At 43.4% G+C, this 17,100-nt stretch overlaps 1 protein-coding gene across 6 annotated transcripts in view; it reads left to right on the top strand.

Moving 5' to 3' along the window:
- Nucleotides 1-17,100, top strand: part of camk2d2 (calcium/calmodulin-dependent protein kinase (CaM kinase) II delta 2) — a 37,725-nt gene that overhangs the window by 18,232 nt on the left and 2,393 nt on the right. For 2 of the 6 annotated variants that reach the window (XM_084572422.1, XM_084572423.1), the window contains exons 4-19: nt 592-646; nt 2,082-2,147; nt 2,708-2,780; nt 4,441-4,543; nt 4,708-4,791; nt 4,945-5,039; nt 5,604-5,726; nt 5,873-5,956; nt 6,226-6,268; nt 7,397-7,437; nt 9,612-9,671; nt 11,046-11,090; nt 11,355-11,403; nt 13,118-13,193; nt 13,286-13,380; nt 14,341-14,569. In XM_084572422.1, the coding sequence (XP_084428548.1) occupies nt 592-646; nt 2,082-2,147; nt 2,708-2,780; nt 4,441-4,543; nt 4,708-4,791; nt 4,945-5,039; nt 5,604-5,726; nt 5,873-5,956; nt 6,226-6,268; nt 7,397-7,437; nt 9,612-9,671; nt 11,046-11,090; nt 11,355-11,403; nt 13,118-13,193; nt 13,286-13,380; nt 14,341-14,569 (1,321 nt within the window). Of the gene's footprint in view, nt 1-591; nt 647-2,081; nt 2,148-2,707; nt 2,781-4,440; nt 4,544-4,707; nt 4,792-4,944; nt 5,040-5,603; nt 5,727-5,872; nt 5,957-6,225; nt 6,269-7,396; nt 7,438-9,611; nt 9,672-11,045; nt 11,091-11,354; nt 11,404-12,109; nt 12,209-12,674; nt 12,696-13,117; nt 13,194-13,285; nt 13,381-14,340; nt 14,570-17,100 lie in introns of all 6 variants that reach the window. The other 4 variants (XM_084572424.1, XM_084572425.1, XM_084572427.1 and 1 more) reach the window with 3 other exon arrangements.

Genomic DNA, 17,100 nt, shown 5'->3' with positions numbered 1-17,100 from the left:
AATCCCCTGTGCCAAAATCCCAGGCAAAACACATTGAGAGGCCCAGTCCAACTGAAAAGAAACATCCAGCAGGCTAGCAGCCAGCTGGCCACCTACCAACCAACAAGAAGATCTCAGATACCTGGCCTATTCAACGCCAGTATCCAGCGTGTCAGTGGGGTTTTCAAGTTGGCACCTCCCTCCACCGATGTTTTGTTAAGTTGGGCCCTCGACACCTCAAGAGGGCTTAACGTTGAATTCCAGCTTTGATGCGGACCGAATCAAAAAGTAATCATTCATTAATAGGAGAAAAAAAACATCCTTGAATGTTATCAAAACCTGCGCGCGCCAGTGTGACTGTGTTACTGGAAGACTTTATTTCTCAAAGGTGATGCAAGAGCTTTTCACAAGTCATCCGCTGCCAATAACGCTTTCAATTATCACATTAACCTAACTCCTGTTTCTACTTGACTTACACGTCACGCAACTTTATATTACTGCCGAGTTTCTGTGGACTTTGTTGCGCTGGTTTAGTATGGGCTTAATTCTCTTTTTTTCCCGCTCTGTCCCCGTTTTGTCCCTTTTCTGTTCTGTGTTAAATCTCCTCTACAGTAAGACTCCATGACAGCATATCGGAAGAGGGTTTCCACTATCTGGTGTTTGATCTGTGAGTAAAAGACTCTCTGTCGCACACATGCAGACAAACGTGTCACACTTGTGCAATATGTTTTGTGTTACTTTATTTTAACTCTGAACTTTTTGTATTTGAATGAGGTTTGACACCACGAATGGAATTGTTGTCCTTTCTTATGAAGCAAATCTGTCACTTGTATATAACTTTCCCCCTCAACTGAGTTTCAAAGTAAGGATTTGACCTTATGAACGCAAAACCTCTGTAATCTGCACCGATCAGCCACAACATTAGGACCACTCACAGGAGAAGTAAATAACATTGACCATTTAGTGACCGTGTAATGTTCTGCTGGGAAACTTTTGGACCTGGCATTCGTGTGGGTGTTACTTAGCCATGCGCCACCCACCTAGACCAGACCAGGCACCCCCACCCCATAGCAATGACACTCCTTGATGGCAGCATGGTGCAGCCTGAGAAACAGCACAAGGTGTTGACCTGGCCTCCAAATTCACTAGATCCCAAACTGATCAAGTATCTGTGGAATGCACTGGAACAAGCCTGAGGGGCCCTCTCCTCGATCCATAGGACCTAACCCCCCCCCACTAACAACATCCTGTTACCAGACACCACAAGACACCCTCAGAAGGCCCATGTCCATTCTCTGATGAGTCACAACCATTTTGAAGGCACCAGGGAGACCTGAAGGGAAGAAAGTGGTGATAATGTTATCCCTGATCGGTGTATAAATAGTTTTGTGCGAAAACATTTGCAGCACTATCCAGTCAAAAGCATTCAGCCACGTAAACAGGAAGTCACTGTCGCATCAAAGCTGCACTTTGCTTTACTTAATATTTACATACACAGAGAAACATCACCTATCGTCACCCATCATTTACCTATTTACGCAGTTTACAGTTAATCTAACCTAGTGGATTAACTATACTATGAGGTGTATTTTGCCACGTTGTGCAATATAATTACGTCATTGTTGAAATGCATTTTTATTTATTTGCCACATATGCCAGATCAGGTGCGTCAGATTTGTTTTATATGGACTCTTTTACCGTTTAACAGGTGAGATTGAGATCTTGCCGTCTGATGGCGGTTGGCTCATTTGCCCACATAAACAATACACCTGGCTAAAGTGGTGCAATCATCTGCTGGTCTATTGACTCTCTCTCTTTGCCCATGCAAACCTCCGGGCATGAGCGTGTGTGTGCCTATCCCACCAGAATAGGTACACACACGCTCATTCCCCGAAACTTGAACCGTGCGAAACCATTTTCATTCCTTCTTGCACATTCTCATGCCAACACACATGTGCACACATTAGCAAATTAGCACTAGCCACATTTCCGTTGGTGTGTTCTGCCTGTTGCACGTTGTTTAAAGATGAAAAGATGTGTGATTGATGAAGGATTTAGTTTGGGTTTTAAATAGGGAGAACGTCGTCTCTGTGTCCCCGCAGGGTGACAGGAGGAGAGCTGTTCGAGGACATAGTAGCCAGGGAGTACTACAGCGAGGCCGATGCCAGGTAACGCACACCCACCCACGCTCGCGCGCACAATGCTGAGCCCAGCAGCCATTATACATCTCTGGCCCGTTACTGGAGAGATCACCGTGTGCCTGTACTGTAGATGTGCGCGCGGATACTTGTGTGTTTCCCATATGGTCGTCTCGGAAGTGTGATGCAGCTGCCTCGTCTCTGAGGCTTCTCATAGAGTTATTTATAAAGGTGATTAATGACATATAGCCTGCAGTATTAATCATACACAGCCTACCTTACACTGCCAGCGGTATACTGAAATACTTTCTCCCCGGAGAGACAGTGTGCCTTCTTGTGTTGGATGCTGTATAGCTTTCTTGTGTCTACATATATAAAAATACGTGAAAAATGACTTGCCTACATGTGGCATTAATGCCGTCCCTCAGGAAAAGAGTATCACACATGAGAAGTCTAATGAGGATAGTATGGAATGGTTTCTTCTTCTTCTTCTTCTTCTCTCCCCTCAATTATTACCTCTCTGTTTGTTTTTTCCCCATCTCTCCTTCCATCCCAACCCTGCATTCGTTCCTTACTTGTCCTGCCCTCAGCCACTGCATACAGCAGATCCTGGAGAGCGTCCACCACTGCCATGTTAACGGGATCGTTCACAGGGATCTGAAGGTTTGTATATGACCACAGCCGCTGCTGCAGCCCCGCTGAAAAAAACAACAAAAAAACCCAACCCTGTTCCTGACTCTTTACAGAAGACAACATTCAGAGTCACACTTACCCCTTTCTTACATTCTCCCACTCGTTTAATGTGCTTGATGAAATGAACATTAAGTTTTTATTGTTTTTTTCTCACCTGGAAATGTCTTAATGTTATAAAAAAGTCCTTATTCACAGTCTTTGTCATTCCTTTTAGATGCAATAATAACTGCAAGCGTGATGAAGCTGATATGATCTTGGCGTCAGCTTTCAAATTTGCGGCAGCTCTTATTCAAACTTACCACCTACTTCTCTCTCGCTTCGCTTCGTCTGTGTTGTTATAAGATAAGATAAGATAAGATAATCCTTCAATTTATCCCACAGTGGGGGTGATTTTCAATATTAAAGCAGCATGTGCTGTAGTTAAGCTAGTCAGTATTGTTACTTCAGTACACCCTCCTTGTCAATGTCAAAAATATGGACCTGATGGTGCAGTGAGTCTGCCAGAGTGTGCGTGATTGTGTAATGCTCTCAGTGCTGTGTAGCAGCGACAGAAACGGGAGCAATCTTGAGGCAGAAGCTCAAAAAAAATCATCACATTTGCATAATTTTGTAAAGATCACGTTGAGGTATGAAAGATTTTCCAAAGTCATGAATATTCTAATGTTAGTCTGTGTTCTCATAACTTCCTGTGAGCACTTTGATTTGGAGAAAAACAAAAAAAGGGCCCAAGATAACGCAAGAAAGCATTGGATTGTGAGCGTGAAAAACTCCGGATGATTCATGAGATTTTCCATCTGCTGCTTTATGAGGGTAGATGGCCTTTGCTGAAGTGAAGTTTTTTTCACCGGGAGGATTTATTCATCGTTATTTAAATCATTATTATGAGGATGTGTCCAGTTGTCAGCTGGCGTCCGTGTCCTGTCGAATCACATGTCTGCCATAAACTGACTGCTCTCAGGCTGTCTGTGTTTAGAGTCTCTAAATGTTAAGAAATGTATTATTCATTAGAGCACGCCGTCTAACTAGCCTTAGGTTAGCGAAGACCTTTCTGCACCTGCGTCCGTGTGTGTGTGTTTGCGAGCGGTTGTGTGCGTGCACGGGTGCATGCTGTGGGCTGGTATATATTTATGATTGCGCTAAATTGTTTAGCGTGCAAGTGTGCGTTTGTTGTCACGCGTGCTGTGTTCAGCCGAGTCACCCACGTCTCCTGTTACGCCACACATTCCCCCTGTATCCCTCTCCCTGCACTGTGCACTTTGTTCCCACTCACTGGATTTTAACTGCGGATTTGGTCTTGGTGTGGACGGGCGCGTCAACGCCCACTACCAAGTCACTTCCCTCTAAATCCATGAGGCTCGGGGAGCAAGTCCACAGCTCCAGCATGAACGACGTCCGTGGTCACGTAGAGATTTGGTCCCGTGCACATCTTTGTCTCTCTGTCATTTGTGTGGCAGAAAGGGGGTTGCCTCAGACACTGATTTAAGAGCAGTTTAGTGTCATCGACCCCTAATGGTGTTTTTTTATTAGGACTTGGTTTGGCTAATCTGATCTTAGATCTGTGTCTGTGGGCAGCTTGTTCCCAGAGCGTGTGACCTCTCACCTCTAACCTGTTTGACTCCGCCCCCCCCAGCCTGAGAACCTTCTATTGGCCAGTAAGCTGAAGGGGGCGGCGGTCAAGTTGGCTGACTTTGGGCTGGCTATCGAGGTACAGGGGGATCAGCAGGCATGGTTTGGTGAGTATTCATCCATCCACATTTTCAACCTGAAACAGTTGGTCAATCAAACAACCAATCAGTCAATCTTATTTAGTCGACAAACAGCTTAGTCACTGAATTGCCCACTCCCACCTACCATTCCACACCCCCCTCCCCCAAACCCCTTCATATTACTCCTCCAGGATTTGCCGGCACCCCGGGCTACTTATCTCCGGAGGTTCTGAGGAAAGACCCATATGGGAAACCAGTGGACATGTGGGCCTGCGGTAAATAACATTCAGATCCTCTTCACTGCAGCTGTTCAAATGAATTAGATGCTGGACTTCAATCTGTGGTCTCGTCCGACCTGCTCAGATGTGTCAAGAAGACAACTCTGACGCCGTGTGCATAGTTTGAACTAATATACCACCTCCTCCCAGGTGTGATTTTGTACATCCTGCTGGTGGGCTACCCTCCCTTCTGGGATGAGGATCAACACCGCCTCTACCAACAAATCAAGGCTGGGGCCTATGATGTAAGCGTGCACACACATGCAGTCCACGTGGCTGTATATTAAAACCACCTCTTGTTTTTTTTTTTTATCCGTAGGATCCACCATACTCTTAGATAGCTGCTGTAGGCTTCTCTGTATCTGTTACTGTGATTGTTTCAGCTCTTGCAAACCAATCATTGTCACCGCGTCACTGCCATTGCACCAGTGCAGGATTTACATCCCAGGCACCGGATTTAAAACCCAGCTGCAACAGATGTTCCGCACTATAGCTTAAAAATACACTTCTACACATTACTTATCAGAAATCAGGTCGGGCCACTACAGAATAGTTTGGCCCTTTGGATATTAAAGAGGACCTCTACATGCTGTGACCCTGTCCCATAAAAGACAAAACCACCGGGTGAATCACTTCAGTATAAAATGATAAAATGTTTCTAGTCCTAATACGCACACGTGCAAAATTCCTGTGTTTTACGTTTCCCTCCGATTTTTTTTTTTAACATTTCTGTCTGCTATGTTTAGTCTTTGTTAGCACTTGTCTGTGTAATGAGTGTAGAGTGACGCTCTCCTGTTGTTTCCCGACAGTTCCCGTCCCCCGAGTGGGACACTGTAACTCCCGAGGCCAAAGATCTGATCAACAAGATGCTGACCATCAACCCCAGTAAACGCATCACTGCCGCCGAGGCCCTCAAACACCCCTGGATCTGCGTACGTGGCCCAGGAATAAATGCCCACACATTGATAATGATAAGATGCCATAGGCAGCAAATAGAATAAACAGCATCCATATATTCCTCCCACCTTCTGTTTCCATTCTGTCCTAATCCCAAAATCCCCTCTTCTTATTTCTGCAGCAACGGTCCACTGTAGCTTCCATGATGCACAGGCAGGAGACTGTGGAGTGTCTGAAGAAATTTAATGCCAGGAGGAAACTCAAGGTGAGACTTCTGGCTATCCTTAATGTTTCTATGAATATAGAACAATCTGTGCACCCGACTTTCTCTTCCCCTGTCTGTCTCCTTTAAGATATCTCAGTGAAACTATAATGAAATTAGGACTTGTTCTCTAAAACTTTCTAGTTACCCTCTAGTTAACCGTGCTTCTCTTTTTCTGCTGCAACCTTTATAAACAATCGTCCCTTCCTCTTTCTCCCTCCTTTTGCTCATCATCGTTTCTTTCCTTCTTTCCTCCTTCTCTGTGACCACAGGGAGCCATTTTGACCACTTTGCTGGTCACGAGAAACTTCTCAGGTATGTCCCTCTCAGCCTGGCGTCCAAGATCTGGTTCGCCCAAACATACGTAACTAAACTGAACTGAATAAAAATCTGGACATGGTGGCTGGACATGTTTCTTAGCTTTTAATACTGGAGATAGTTTGGTTCTCTTTGAAAAGTGCATCTACAACACTGGGAAAACACAGATGCCTTCAATCTGTTTCTGTATGGAGAAAAGATTTTCCTAGCACATACATGCCACTGGTGAACACAGTCATCTCCCTTAATCTCTAGCTGTTGTTCTACCACCCTATCTCTATTTTGCACTTCGCCATACGTTTTTTTTTGCATGTATTTCCTTTGAACCTATCTCTAATTTCTCCAGCTCCTTCGAGCCCACGTCCTTTCTTCATTCTACAGTGAAATGCATCAGTGCATTTGTGTCTCTTTTTATTCATCATTTTCTTCCTTTCTTCACTTTTCTTTCCATTTTTGTTTGGATTGTGGTATCCGTCGGAGGTAAGATTTCTGGAATGGCAGGGAAAAATACTGTATGCGGGATTGGGCCCAGCTATTAAGATGTGATGTTTAGGCTTTCCTACTTAGCCGAACGCATATGCATGAAGATGAGGCATTTGGTCTTTGATCGAGCAACTATAAGTCCAATTTAAAATTTAAATAAGGATGCAGCATGCATTTTAAAATGCAGAGTTTAGAGTTTGGATTCTTTAAACCCCTAGAAAGGGCAGCGATGAGAGTAGAGTGGATTGTATGTGTGGGTGCTAATGGTTAAGTGCATGTGTATGTGTGCAAATGTCAGTTTAAGAATGCTGTGAGAGTCTACTGAAGATAGGTAGATTACCCCCTTTTCACCAGCTACTATATATATACACACACACACACACAATTACTCATCCACCCTTCAGCCTCTCACATGTTAACTAGTATGTAGTCGGATAACAACCTTGCATAAATGATGATTTTTATTTAGAGCATCTGTTGCATTGCATTATGGACCTTGCAGTTGAATTTTGCACCTGGAGTTTGAAGATAAGCACAGTCGGATTGATATGCTTGCTGCATGTTAGTTTGCGTAGCCTCAGGCACAGAACCCTGTTCCTGAGCTGCCGTGCTGAAGTGTTGTGTCTTTCTTTGCTTCTACAGCAGCCAAGAGTTTGCTTAACAAGAAGTCAGACGGCGTTAAGGTGAGTTGCTTCGCACATTCGAAGAAAATGCCTGAAAAGTGTCTTGATTATTATTATTATTACTATTATTATGCACTGTGCACTTAACGACATCATCATTCAGGGACAGTCACTCTTAGCTGTGGGAAGCAGTTATTACTTCCTTCTTAGCTTTGTGGCACCGCAAACCACACTGAGTATATGTGAGTTTTGGTTTCATCATCCTTTATGAAAATTACTGACCTCTTTAGTTTCTCTTCCTGCCTGTATTCTTGAACTTACCATGTCTCATGATTTTCCATAATCACTTGAGTCGAGAGCCCCCGGTTGTGCTCTACCCTATTTTCTTTGTGTGTTTGAGGCCCAATCTGAAATCCAACGCCTGATGCAGAGGTGCGTGCGTGGGCACGCTTTGTCACATTGTTAAGGGTTTAGTGTCCGTGACTAATAACGTGCGCCTGTTTTGTTGTTCAGACAAGCGAGTGTTGATTTGAGATTGGACCTCTGCATACACTGTTTGAACCGGTGTCACCATGTTTGGGTTTTATACGGGACACAGAGTAATCATGATACGAGATCCATTCCAGGGAGTTCATTCCTCACCGTGTGACCCCAGCTGATGAAAGATAAAGTCTATGTGTCTGTAGTTGTAAACGTATAGGTTTTGTGAAGATGGGGGAAAGCTTAATGAACGTACAACCAAGCAGTACAGATTTTCCCTCTTGGTTTGTGTTTCCTGATCAGTGTTTCCCCTAGGTTTTACGGCTTTGAGGGTGCATGGGGGGGTGCAGATGGACACCGACATAAACATTTAAAGGGGAACTACTGTTTTTTACAACCTGGACCTTATTTCTGGCATAAAATGTAATCGTTTACTCACCCATATAACTTTTGTATAATTCGTTTTCCCTCGGGAGATATTTAGATCTGTGTGTATCCATATAGTGGGAGTGACTGGGGCACCGAAACGCAGCCTCTAAATAACGTGTTATCTGCCATGAAACTCGTTCATTTCACCAGTATTTTGTTATCATACTATTTAGCAATGAGTAAAACACCGTATTTTATGCCAGAAATAAGGTTCAGGTTGTAAAAAACAGCAGTTCCCCTTTATAGGAATCATGATGGGCATTTGTTTCTTTTAAGGACAGCAGTCAATACAACAACTGAACAATTATTTGAACTTTTGAACATTTCTTCTCGTTTGACAATTTTTTGTCCGTGTTTCAGGGGGTGGACGCGGCATATTTTGCCCACCGGTGCGTGCGCATCTGGGCCGAGCGCGATACGGGCCGCACAGAATTGTAAACGTGCAACGATATAGAGACAGAAATGACATGCCGTCGTGTAAATAAGATAAATAACATTAGGCTATTTCATTTGTTTGATGAAACATGTTGGTTTTGAGTGAAATGCAACCTCTCTGACTAACATGTGGAGAGCTTTATTTAGGTCATCTGTGGGTGGATGCTCACGTGCAGCTCACATGAAACTTGCATGACAAAAGGCGTGTTAACGACAAGAACATTGTGAAACCGTCTGGGCACAGATGTCAGGATTGACTTGAATGTCGGCCACTCCCCGACTCCCCACCCAAGTTAAACGGTTTCCTCGAACACTGCTCTCAACCCCGTCTGTCTTGGCTATCCAGAAATGACTGCTTTCCAGAAATAGGCTGACCTTCATATCCTGTAGGTGATGTTGCGATCGGGCTAATAGAAACTTTTGTCTGATTGGTTCTTTTCTTGAATTTTACTGTCTTCTCTAACTAGGAAATCATTTTAAACCCCGGTCTTCTGATGCTGATGTATTAACCACCAGCCTCTTCAAACAAAATGGTTTAAATGTTTAAGAAATGTGGTTTTAAGAATCAGAAAGGAATATATTCCCAACTAGCACAGCCCAGTTTGATTGACTTATTTAACTTCTGTCAGTGTCTGAAGTATAGCTTTCCTCCATATGTCCACTATATGTGTTTACCGTAAATGTAGTATATTCTAAATCGTGTGATTTGCAAGATACACAGATTCCATAGTTTGCTCTTGGTTTGCAGCAGTGTGACGCTAAATAACGTCAGATCTGTGGGACACACGAGTCGGGATGAACTTTTTGGAATGGACGGTAGCCAGAGAGAAAGAGAGTGTGACTGAAAAGTGTGTATGTGTGTCATATGCCCTCTACACTGCCCCCTGCAGGTCAACAACAAAGCCAACACAGTGACCAGTCCTAAAGACACTGGCCCTGCCCCTGCACTGGTATACACACTCATCTACACGCACAAATTCATTCACAAAAACATCTCTACCTTCCTACCTCACATCCCACCGTGGAGGAGGTACGGGTTCACCGATCCCACAGGCTCAGATCATCTTCTTTTTTGATCTTAACCTCGCTTGCTAAGTTTTAAATTCTTAACCAGGAGTGTGTGAGGGTACTGATGAAATCAATCGTTGGCAGTAGTGTGGGGGTGAAACGTGTGTCTAGCTCAATGTTAGGCTATCCCTGAATGAAGTAGTGTGTAAAAGCCTTCGCCACCATGCAGCATGTCACAGCTTCAGAATTTCCAACACAGCAAACCATGAAATTTATTCATGATTCTGATTCATCCATCTGAATTAGCAGAACATGCATGGGGTATTTAGAGCTTGGTCAGTATAAGTTTGCTGGATTTGTGCAATGTTAATATTAGGCTGAAGCAGTGAGCCTTTATACACACACACATGTTTGGATTAGGCTAGTAAATTTGTGGTAAGGGCAACCTCTACCTCGACCACCCCATTCCTTGTCCTCTTCTCCTCTTTAAGAACCCCCTCCTCCTCCTCCTCCTCCTCCTCCTCCCCACTTCCTCTTCACACACCTATACCGTGCATGAATTCCTTCCAAGTCATCGAATGTTACTCATGTGAAATTGCAACACCTGGTGAGAACCCACTTGTGAGCTTCTTTACGATTTGCCGCCGACATAGATTGCTTGCGCATGTCTTTGAGGAATGTGAGGATGACTGGCTCCCCGGCTGTCACTCATTGGCTTGCGCATGGTGTCCGCTGCCTGGCTGCCTACGTCAGCCCACATGACTGCCGCTCTCTGCATGATGTCAAAGACTTCCTGTCCCCCCATTTGCTGTCAAGTCGATTACGCATGGACTCAGGCACATGACATCTGTCTCTTTCTCTCTCTCTCTATCTCTATCCTCCTTTCTCTGTACATCAGCACGCACAAGCACACACACACACAAGCACACACACAGACAGACAGATAGACTGTTGATGCTATAATCTGGTGTAATCTGGGTGAGTGATTAGAAGGACTGAGCTGGTCATCATGATCGATTCCACAAAAGCCCGCACATCTGATTACCAGGGCAGGACACTGGTGAGGGCTGATGAGAGAAAAGAAGATGCAAAGACAACAAAAAAGAAGAAATTAAATAGAACAGAAAATACAAGGCACAAGCAACTGAAGACATTTTTTATCAGATGTCATAGATAGATAGACAGATAGATAGATAGATAGATAGATACTCTATTAATCCCATACTGGGAAATTCCACTCAAAATACACTCAGACATCAGTCTGCCTTTCTTTCGTTATTTGTTTAGTTAACTCCTCTGTCATTTGTTCTCTTTAGGAACCACAGACAACTGTGATCCACAACCCCGTGGATGGAAACAAGGTATAACAGCAAAAAACAAACAAAAAAATAATAATTTTAATTGATAGTTGCACACAGTTGCTGTCCCCGGTAGTTCTTATCTGTTATATAATCAGACATCAGTGAATTGTGATCATCCGGGCCTTTCGGTGGGTTCAGGGTTTAAGACTCTCATTTCGAAGAATAAAGACAAAGCTTCTCTTAAATCCTTTATTTTTGGTACAACAAACATAGCTGTTTTATTAAAGATGCATATGCATAACCCATGCGTCCTTCTTTCGTCAGGAGTCGATTGAGAGTGCCAACACCACCATCGAGGATGAGGATGTAAAAGGTACGGGAACCTTTTTGTGTTTTTCTGCTCACGCTCCTCACCTGCCCTTAACGGCCTGTCCAAATAAACAAAGCAGAAACAACAGGAAGTGGACACGCGGGTTCCTCGAAGACGTTTTTGCCACTCAGCCGAGGTGCGTGAGGAGTTGGGTGGTGCCCAGCTCCTCACCAAGTCATTTAGAACGGCAGAAGCCACTTGGATGAGTGTGGAAGCGTCTCCAAGAAACCTGCTATTCCAGTCGCCTTTGTTTCAGCTTTGTTTTCTTTTGGCTATACCATGACCTGGAATGACTTAACACCTCCAGAGACAGATTTCATCATTTCCAGTCACTACTGTATATTTTTCTTCATTGTGTTTTGTTAAGCAGTTAATTGCAAGCTAGCTACTGCAATTTCGCCAACTCCTCTTGCAAAATGCAGTCCGCCCTGTTCCTTTTCCGTCGCCCTCAACTGCATCTTGATAGTGCTTGAGGTTAATGTGGAAACTGGTGAACGTGACTTTTTCTGCGCGCCGGCATCTTATGTTTTCATTACTATTAAATGTTTCCCCTTTCTACCCTTTTCTTCCCCTTTCTTGCTCTTTTGAGAATATCATTTTTGTTTCCCGTAATTCCTATCCTGCCATACATGCTTATCTTTGTTACATTTTTCACCCAACGCACACACTTGGCACCCAATCACGCACCCATCCATGCAACCTCTGTCAGCCCTTCATCTGGGCAGCTTAGTGAAGGGCGTGTTGAGTTCTAAGAGCCGCTCCTCACAGATGTCTGAGTCAAGACAGACTCCCACCTCCTCAGTACAGAGTAAGTCCCTCCGCAATGGGGGAGATGTCCTGTGTTGTTTACCTCATGTTACCCAGTCTTCACTGTAGTGTATAGTGATCTCTCATAGCAAAGTGTCAGCCACTATTTTTCCTAATGTTCAGATCACTTCTTTGGCTTAGACGACACTGACTATCCCTTCTCTAGTGAATTAAACCCGTGTTTAAGTATTTCCATCGCATTTAATCCTCTTTAATCAAAGAAGACTCTCTCCTGCATATTCATGTCGTGTAGATACAGATGCTGTTCTCACTCTCACTCCATTTGCGCTGTGTCCTGATTTACCGCAAACACAGTGTCACACAGTAAAGAGCTGACTCACACACACACAGACATACAGTGTTGTAGCTTTTGTATGTGAAAGACCTATTTTATATGCAGTATTCATTTTGTCGTTTAGCATGTCTTTCTGTTGCACAAATTAAGTAATTTTTTCAATATCCCCCAGCCTGCACCAATAACAATAAAGGTAACTGTCAACATTATTTTAGTCCAAAAATGCCTCTGTAGCAAATCCTTGCATCTGAGCATTGGTTTGTCTTTGTTCATTTTGAGCTTTGTTGGGTGAAAGAAAGTGTGTCGTCCTGCATTTTCCTGCCTGATATCACTATTAGTCATGGGAGGCTTTCTTCTTGCTTTTTGCTTCTTGCTTTTTTGTCTTTTCACTCACAAAAACAAAACAAAAAACCCCCACTTCAGACTCGTCACACTATTTTAAGCGCCTCCCATTTCTAATAACTCTGAAAGTCCGGCAAATTTGTAGACTAGAACCCATTTGAAGCTGCCAAGACTTTCTTTATCTGCAATCAGACCAACATTTGCCTGAAATGAAGTGACGCCACGGCTCTGACATCAGCTTACTTGACGGTGTTCTGTGTTGTTGTGTTGTAGCTCGCAAACAGGAGATTATTAAAGTCACTGAGCAGCTGATCGAGTCTATCAACAACGGGGACTTTGAGGCCTACGCGTAAGTTTGCTTCTGTCCACATTTAACTGAATATAGGCATTGTCTTTATTATGTTTGCTCATCATGCTTTCTGTTTTTTTCTGGTCTAACAGGAAGATTTGTGACCCTGGTCTGACTTCTTTTGAGCCTGAGGCCCTGGGAAACCTGGTGGAAGGACATGACTTCCACCGCTTTTATTTTGAGAATGGTGATTATTTTATTTTTTTTATTAAAAAAAAGAGCAGATGGAAGTTTTCACAGATGTTAATCTGAGTTTGATCCAATACTGGCAAGAGCGGGGCAGTTCTGCAGAATTACTTCTGAAAAAGAAAACTTGGCTCAAGCAGTTAGGAGTCGTTCTCGTCTGTTTGGTGAAGTTTTTCCCAGCAGCTCTCGAGTCTTTAAACAGAACAGCAGAAGAATAAACATGCTTGCTTACTCTGGCACGGTGGTCCGAGTCAGTGAGAATGGGAGGTGGGGCTTTAAATTAATATTGGGCTCAAATGAAAACAGTTGTGTGTAACAATGCTTTGCTCCTGAAGTGAACTTGGAAGAAGTCGTATGCAATCACGGCGTTCAGGCCAAATGTAACTCATTGCTCAAACTCAGATAATGTATGTGTGACGTGCTTATTAGCTGAAGCTGAAAAGGCATGCCAAAATAGAGAGTCAGCATACCTAAAAGATTGCACAGAAGTCTTTTTTTATTACTGGAAATAAAAGCAGTGTTAAAAAAGAGATGAGGATGACTGCAGTGACAGCAAAAGTGGCGTTCAGAATGTTGTTCAGAGAGTATAGATGGATCAGTAGAGGGTTTAGGCTAAATACTTTGTTCCATATCAATATCTAGTTGTATCAGTTTACACTTGTCTTGTCTTGTTGTGTTTGCTGCCTCGCTACAAGGTCACCCACCAACCTTGGGGCAAAAATGCACTGGTGAATAATGACTGCTATAAATTGCAGAATGTTCTGAGTCTGGGTAAAAATAGTTCAGATAAACCAGATATGTCCCAGAAACCTCAATCACTTGGGAAGCCTTGCGCTTGTCCACTGTCCAACATCAACATATGAGCAGTTCAGTTCACAGGAATTTCACAGAAGAATCAGGTGGATGCAGCTGCAAGTAACAATTCTTCCAAAATCCTCCTCACTGTTTTTCTCACTTGCAGCACTGTCCAAAGGGAACAAGCCGGTGCACACCATCCTCTTGAACCCACACGTGCATCTTATTGGGGAAAATGCAGCTTGCATTGCCTACATTCGGCTGACCCAGTACATGGATGGCGCCGGCATGCCTCGCACCATGCAGTCTGAGGAGACCCGCGTGTGGCACCGCCGCGATGGAAAGTGGCAGAACATTCACTTCCATCGCTCCGGCTCGCCCAGCATCCCCTCCCAGTAAGAAGTACACGGCAGAAAACCTTCATGAAAGAAAAGCCTGACCTCGAGTTGGTTTCAGTTATGACCTTGGTACAGTCAGCTGGCTACGTTTACATTAGAAGGATTTCTTCAACTCAATTGAAATCATTCTGGGTACAGATTAACGTAATAATGTTTCTGTCCCTTGCTCCATACACGCAGAAGTTGTACCACCCGTCTCAATCCAATTAAAGTTCGGGCCGGTCTGTTCCAATCGAGATGGCTACAGGGAACATTTTGTTTCGGAATACTAGTGTCCATGTAAATAAGACAGTTGTGCAGAAGTGTGCTCACATGTAAGGAGCGGATGAACATAGAAATACAATTTTAGGCTTTTTATTGTTAATTAAAATGAACTTACATCATGAAATAAGTCAAAATTTCCTCATTCCTTTAAAAAATATGGCATTGTATTAGGTTTTATATCAGTATAAGAGGGCCTTAAAGCTCCATCTATTCCAGCTTCTTTATATTTAGTTCTATCCGTGGTACAGTATCCTCATGACATGCTATTATTATCCAGTGACAGCTCCACTGGTTCTCTGCAGCAGGGGTGATAAAAAAAAAAAAACAACAAAAAAAAAAAAATCAATCACAAGAGGGGTTGGGTGAGCTTCGAGTTGCTCCACTTTTTGCAGGCACTACTGCATCTTACTAATCGCAGAAGCAGTAGGCCTTGAATTATTATGCAGAACACTGACTCACAGGTCATCGTGCAGTATTTTATTATTGTCTGAAATTGTATTACGAGCAAAAAAGGGGATCCCTACAAAATCTTCCAATTCATTACACAGCACAAAATAGTGTAGCAATAACAATAGAAGGCTGGTAGGCCGGCCAAAATGAACAAGATGTCGTCACCCTGTTAAAATAATCGCCTAACTCATTTTTTCAAGTTTTTCAGGAAACACAAAAAACTTCACCAAAAGGCTCACACACGTGCCATAGGCCATCATCTTAAAGGGGTAAAATCACATGAACTGATCAACTGAGGATGTTGGCGATTTTACCATAGGTGGCCGGCGTCATTTCGGCAAAAAAAACAATTTTGACAAAAAAATGACTTAGGCGATTATTTTAACAGTGTGACGATGTGTGTAAGCCACTCAGACCATTGACTCAGTTCCGGCATCGACGACAACAAAGCTGCAAGAACAACAGAACAAAAGTTGGTCAGAAACACAAACAAGTGCTGCAATCCCTGTAAGGTACAAGAAGAATGAGCCAAACTTCCTTCCCACTCTCCACTGGCTTTCCCTCAGTTAGGACACTAACAACGAGCACTGGGTGGAGCATGCAACAAGTTGAAACATGAGTTTACTGCCTGTGTATGTACACAAAAGAAACTTGACATTCAGGTGTAACATTGGATGTAAGCCAGGAGAGCACAGGTGCTAGGCATCTGTTGGCGACAAGAAATTAACAATTAGGGGCTAACAGTTGTATCTATCTAACAACTAGGTAACTTAATTTAGGAAATGGAATATGCACAGTGGAAGGATGAGGCCTTTGGCAGTATCCACTCTGACATATTCTTAAAGGGGAACTACGATTTTTTACAACCTGGACCTTATTTCTGACATAAAATATGATCGTTTACTCACCCATATAACTTTGGTGTTATTTGAAGTCCTTCGGAAGATATTTAGCTCCAGCGGAGTGCCGCATATATCCGTATAGTGGTAGTGACTGGAGCGCAGCCTCTAAGTAACGCATTATCTGCAACAAACTCATTCATTTCACCAATATTTTTTTATGATAAGCTAGTGGTATTCCCTGTTGAGTCCAGAGCAGTGTTGGGCACGTTACATTTAAAAAGTAATTAGTTATAGTTATTAGTTACTTCTCCCAAAAAGTTAGTTAGTAACTGAATTACTCCACTATAAAAGTAACTAGTTACCAGGGAAAGTAACTATTGCGTTACTTATGTTTAAATACGTCTAAGAGCGTAATGTACACTTCACGTGTACGTCCTTGCCTTTTACCTCAATGAGGTTAAAGTAGTTCCTATACTTCCACCTTGAAAACAGCAACTTTACCTCTAAATGCTCCGAACTCGCCATTGCTGCAGGCTACCTCTGATCGCTTGTGTGATACTGTTATGTGCGCGTTTGTGTGTAAACAACACCTGCCCAACTGAACACTGCCCTGCCGTTGATTGGCTTAACATCTTACCCTACCTTAGCCAATCATCATCACTTATGCGGCTACCACCCCCACCCCACCCAGAGGGGGGAAAAAAACCAAACACCTGCGCAGCTCTTGTGGCTGGCTGACAGTGCAAGTAACGCACCGCGTTTAACTGTCGGTAACGGTGACGGCGTTGTAATGGAGGAAATAGTAATTAGTTAGATTACTCGTTACTGAAAAAAATAACGGCATTAGTAACGCCGTTTATTTTAACACCGTTATTCCCATTGCTGGTCCAGAGTTACCTGTTATCATCATCCGGGGTCTGTAGAATGACCTACTAACCTCTGACCTGGATGATGTCATCTCTGAGCGCTGCG

The sequence above is a fragment of the Chelon labrosus genome (genome assembly GCF_963514085.1).
Source record: "Chelon labrosus genome assembly, chromosome: 2".
NCBI lineage: Eukaryota > Metazoa > Chordata > Actinopteri > Mugiliformes > Mugilidae > Chelon > Chelon labrosus.
The sequence above is the reverse complement of the archived record's forward strand: the minus strand, read 5'-3'. Positions and strand labels throughout refer to the sequence as shown.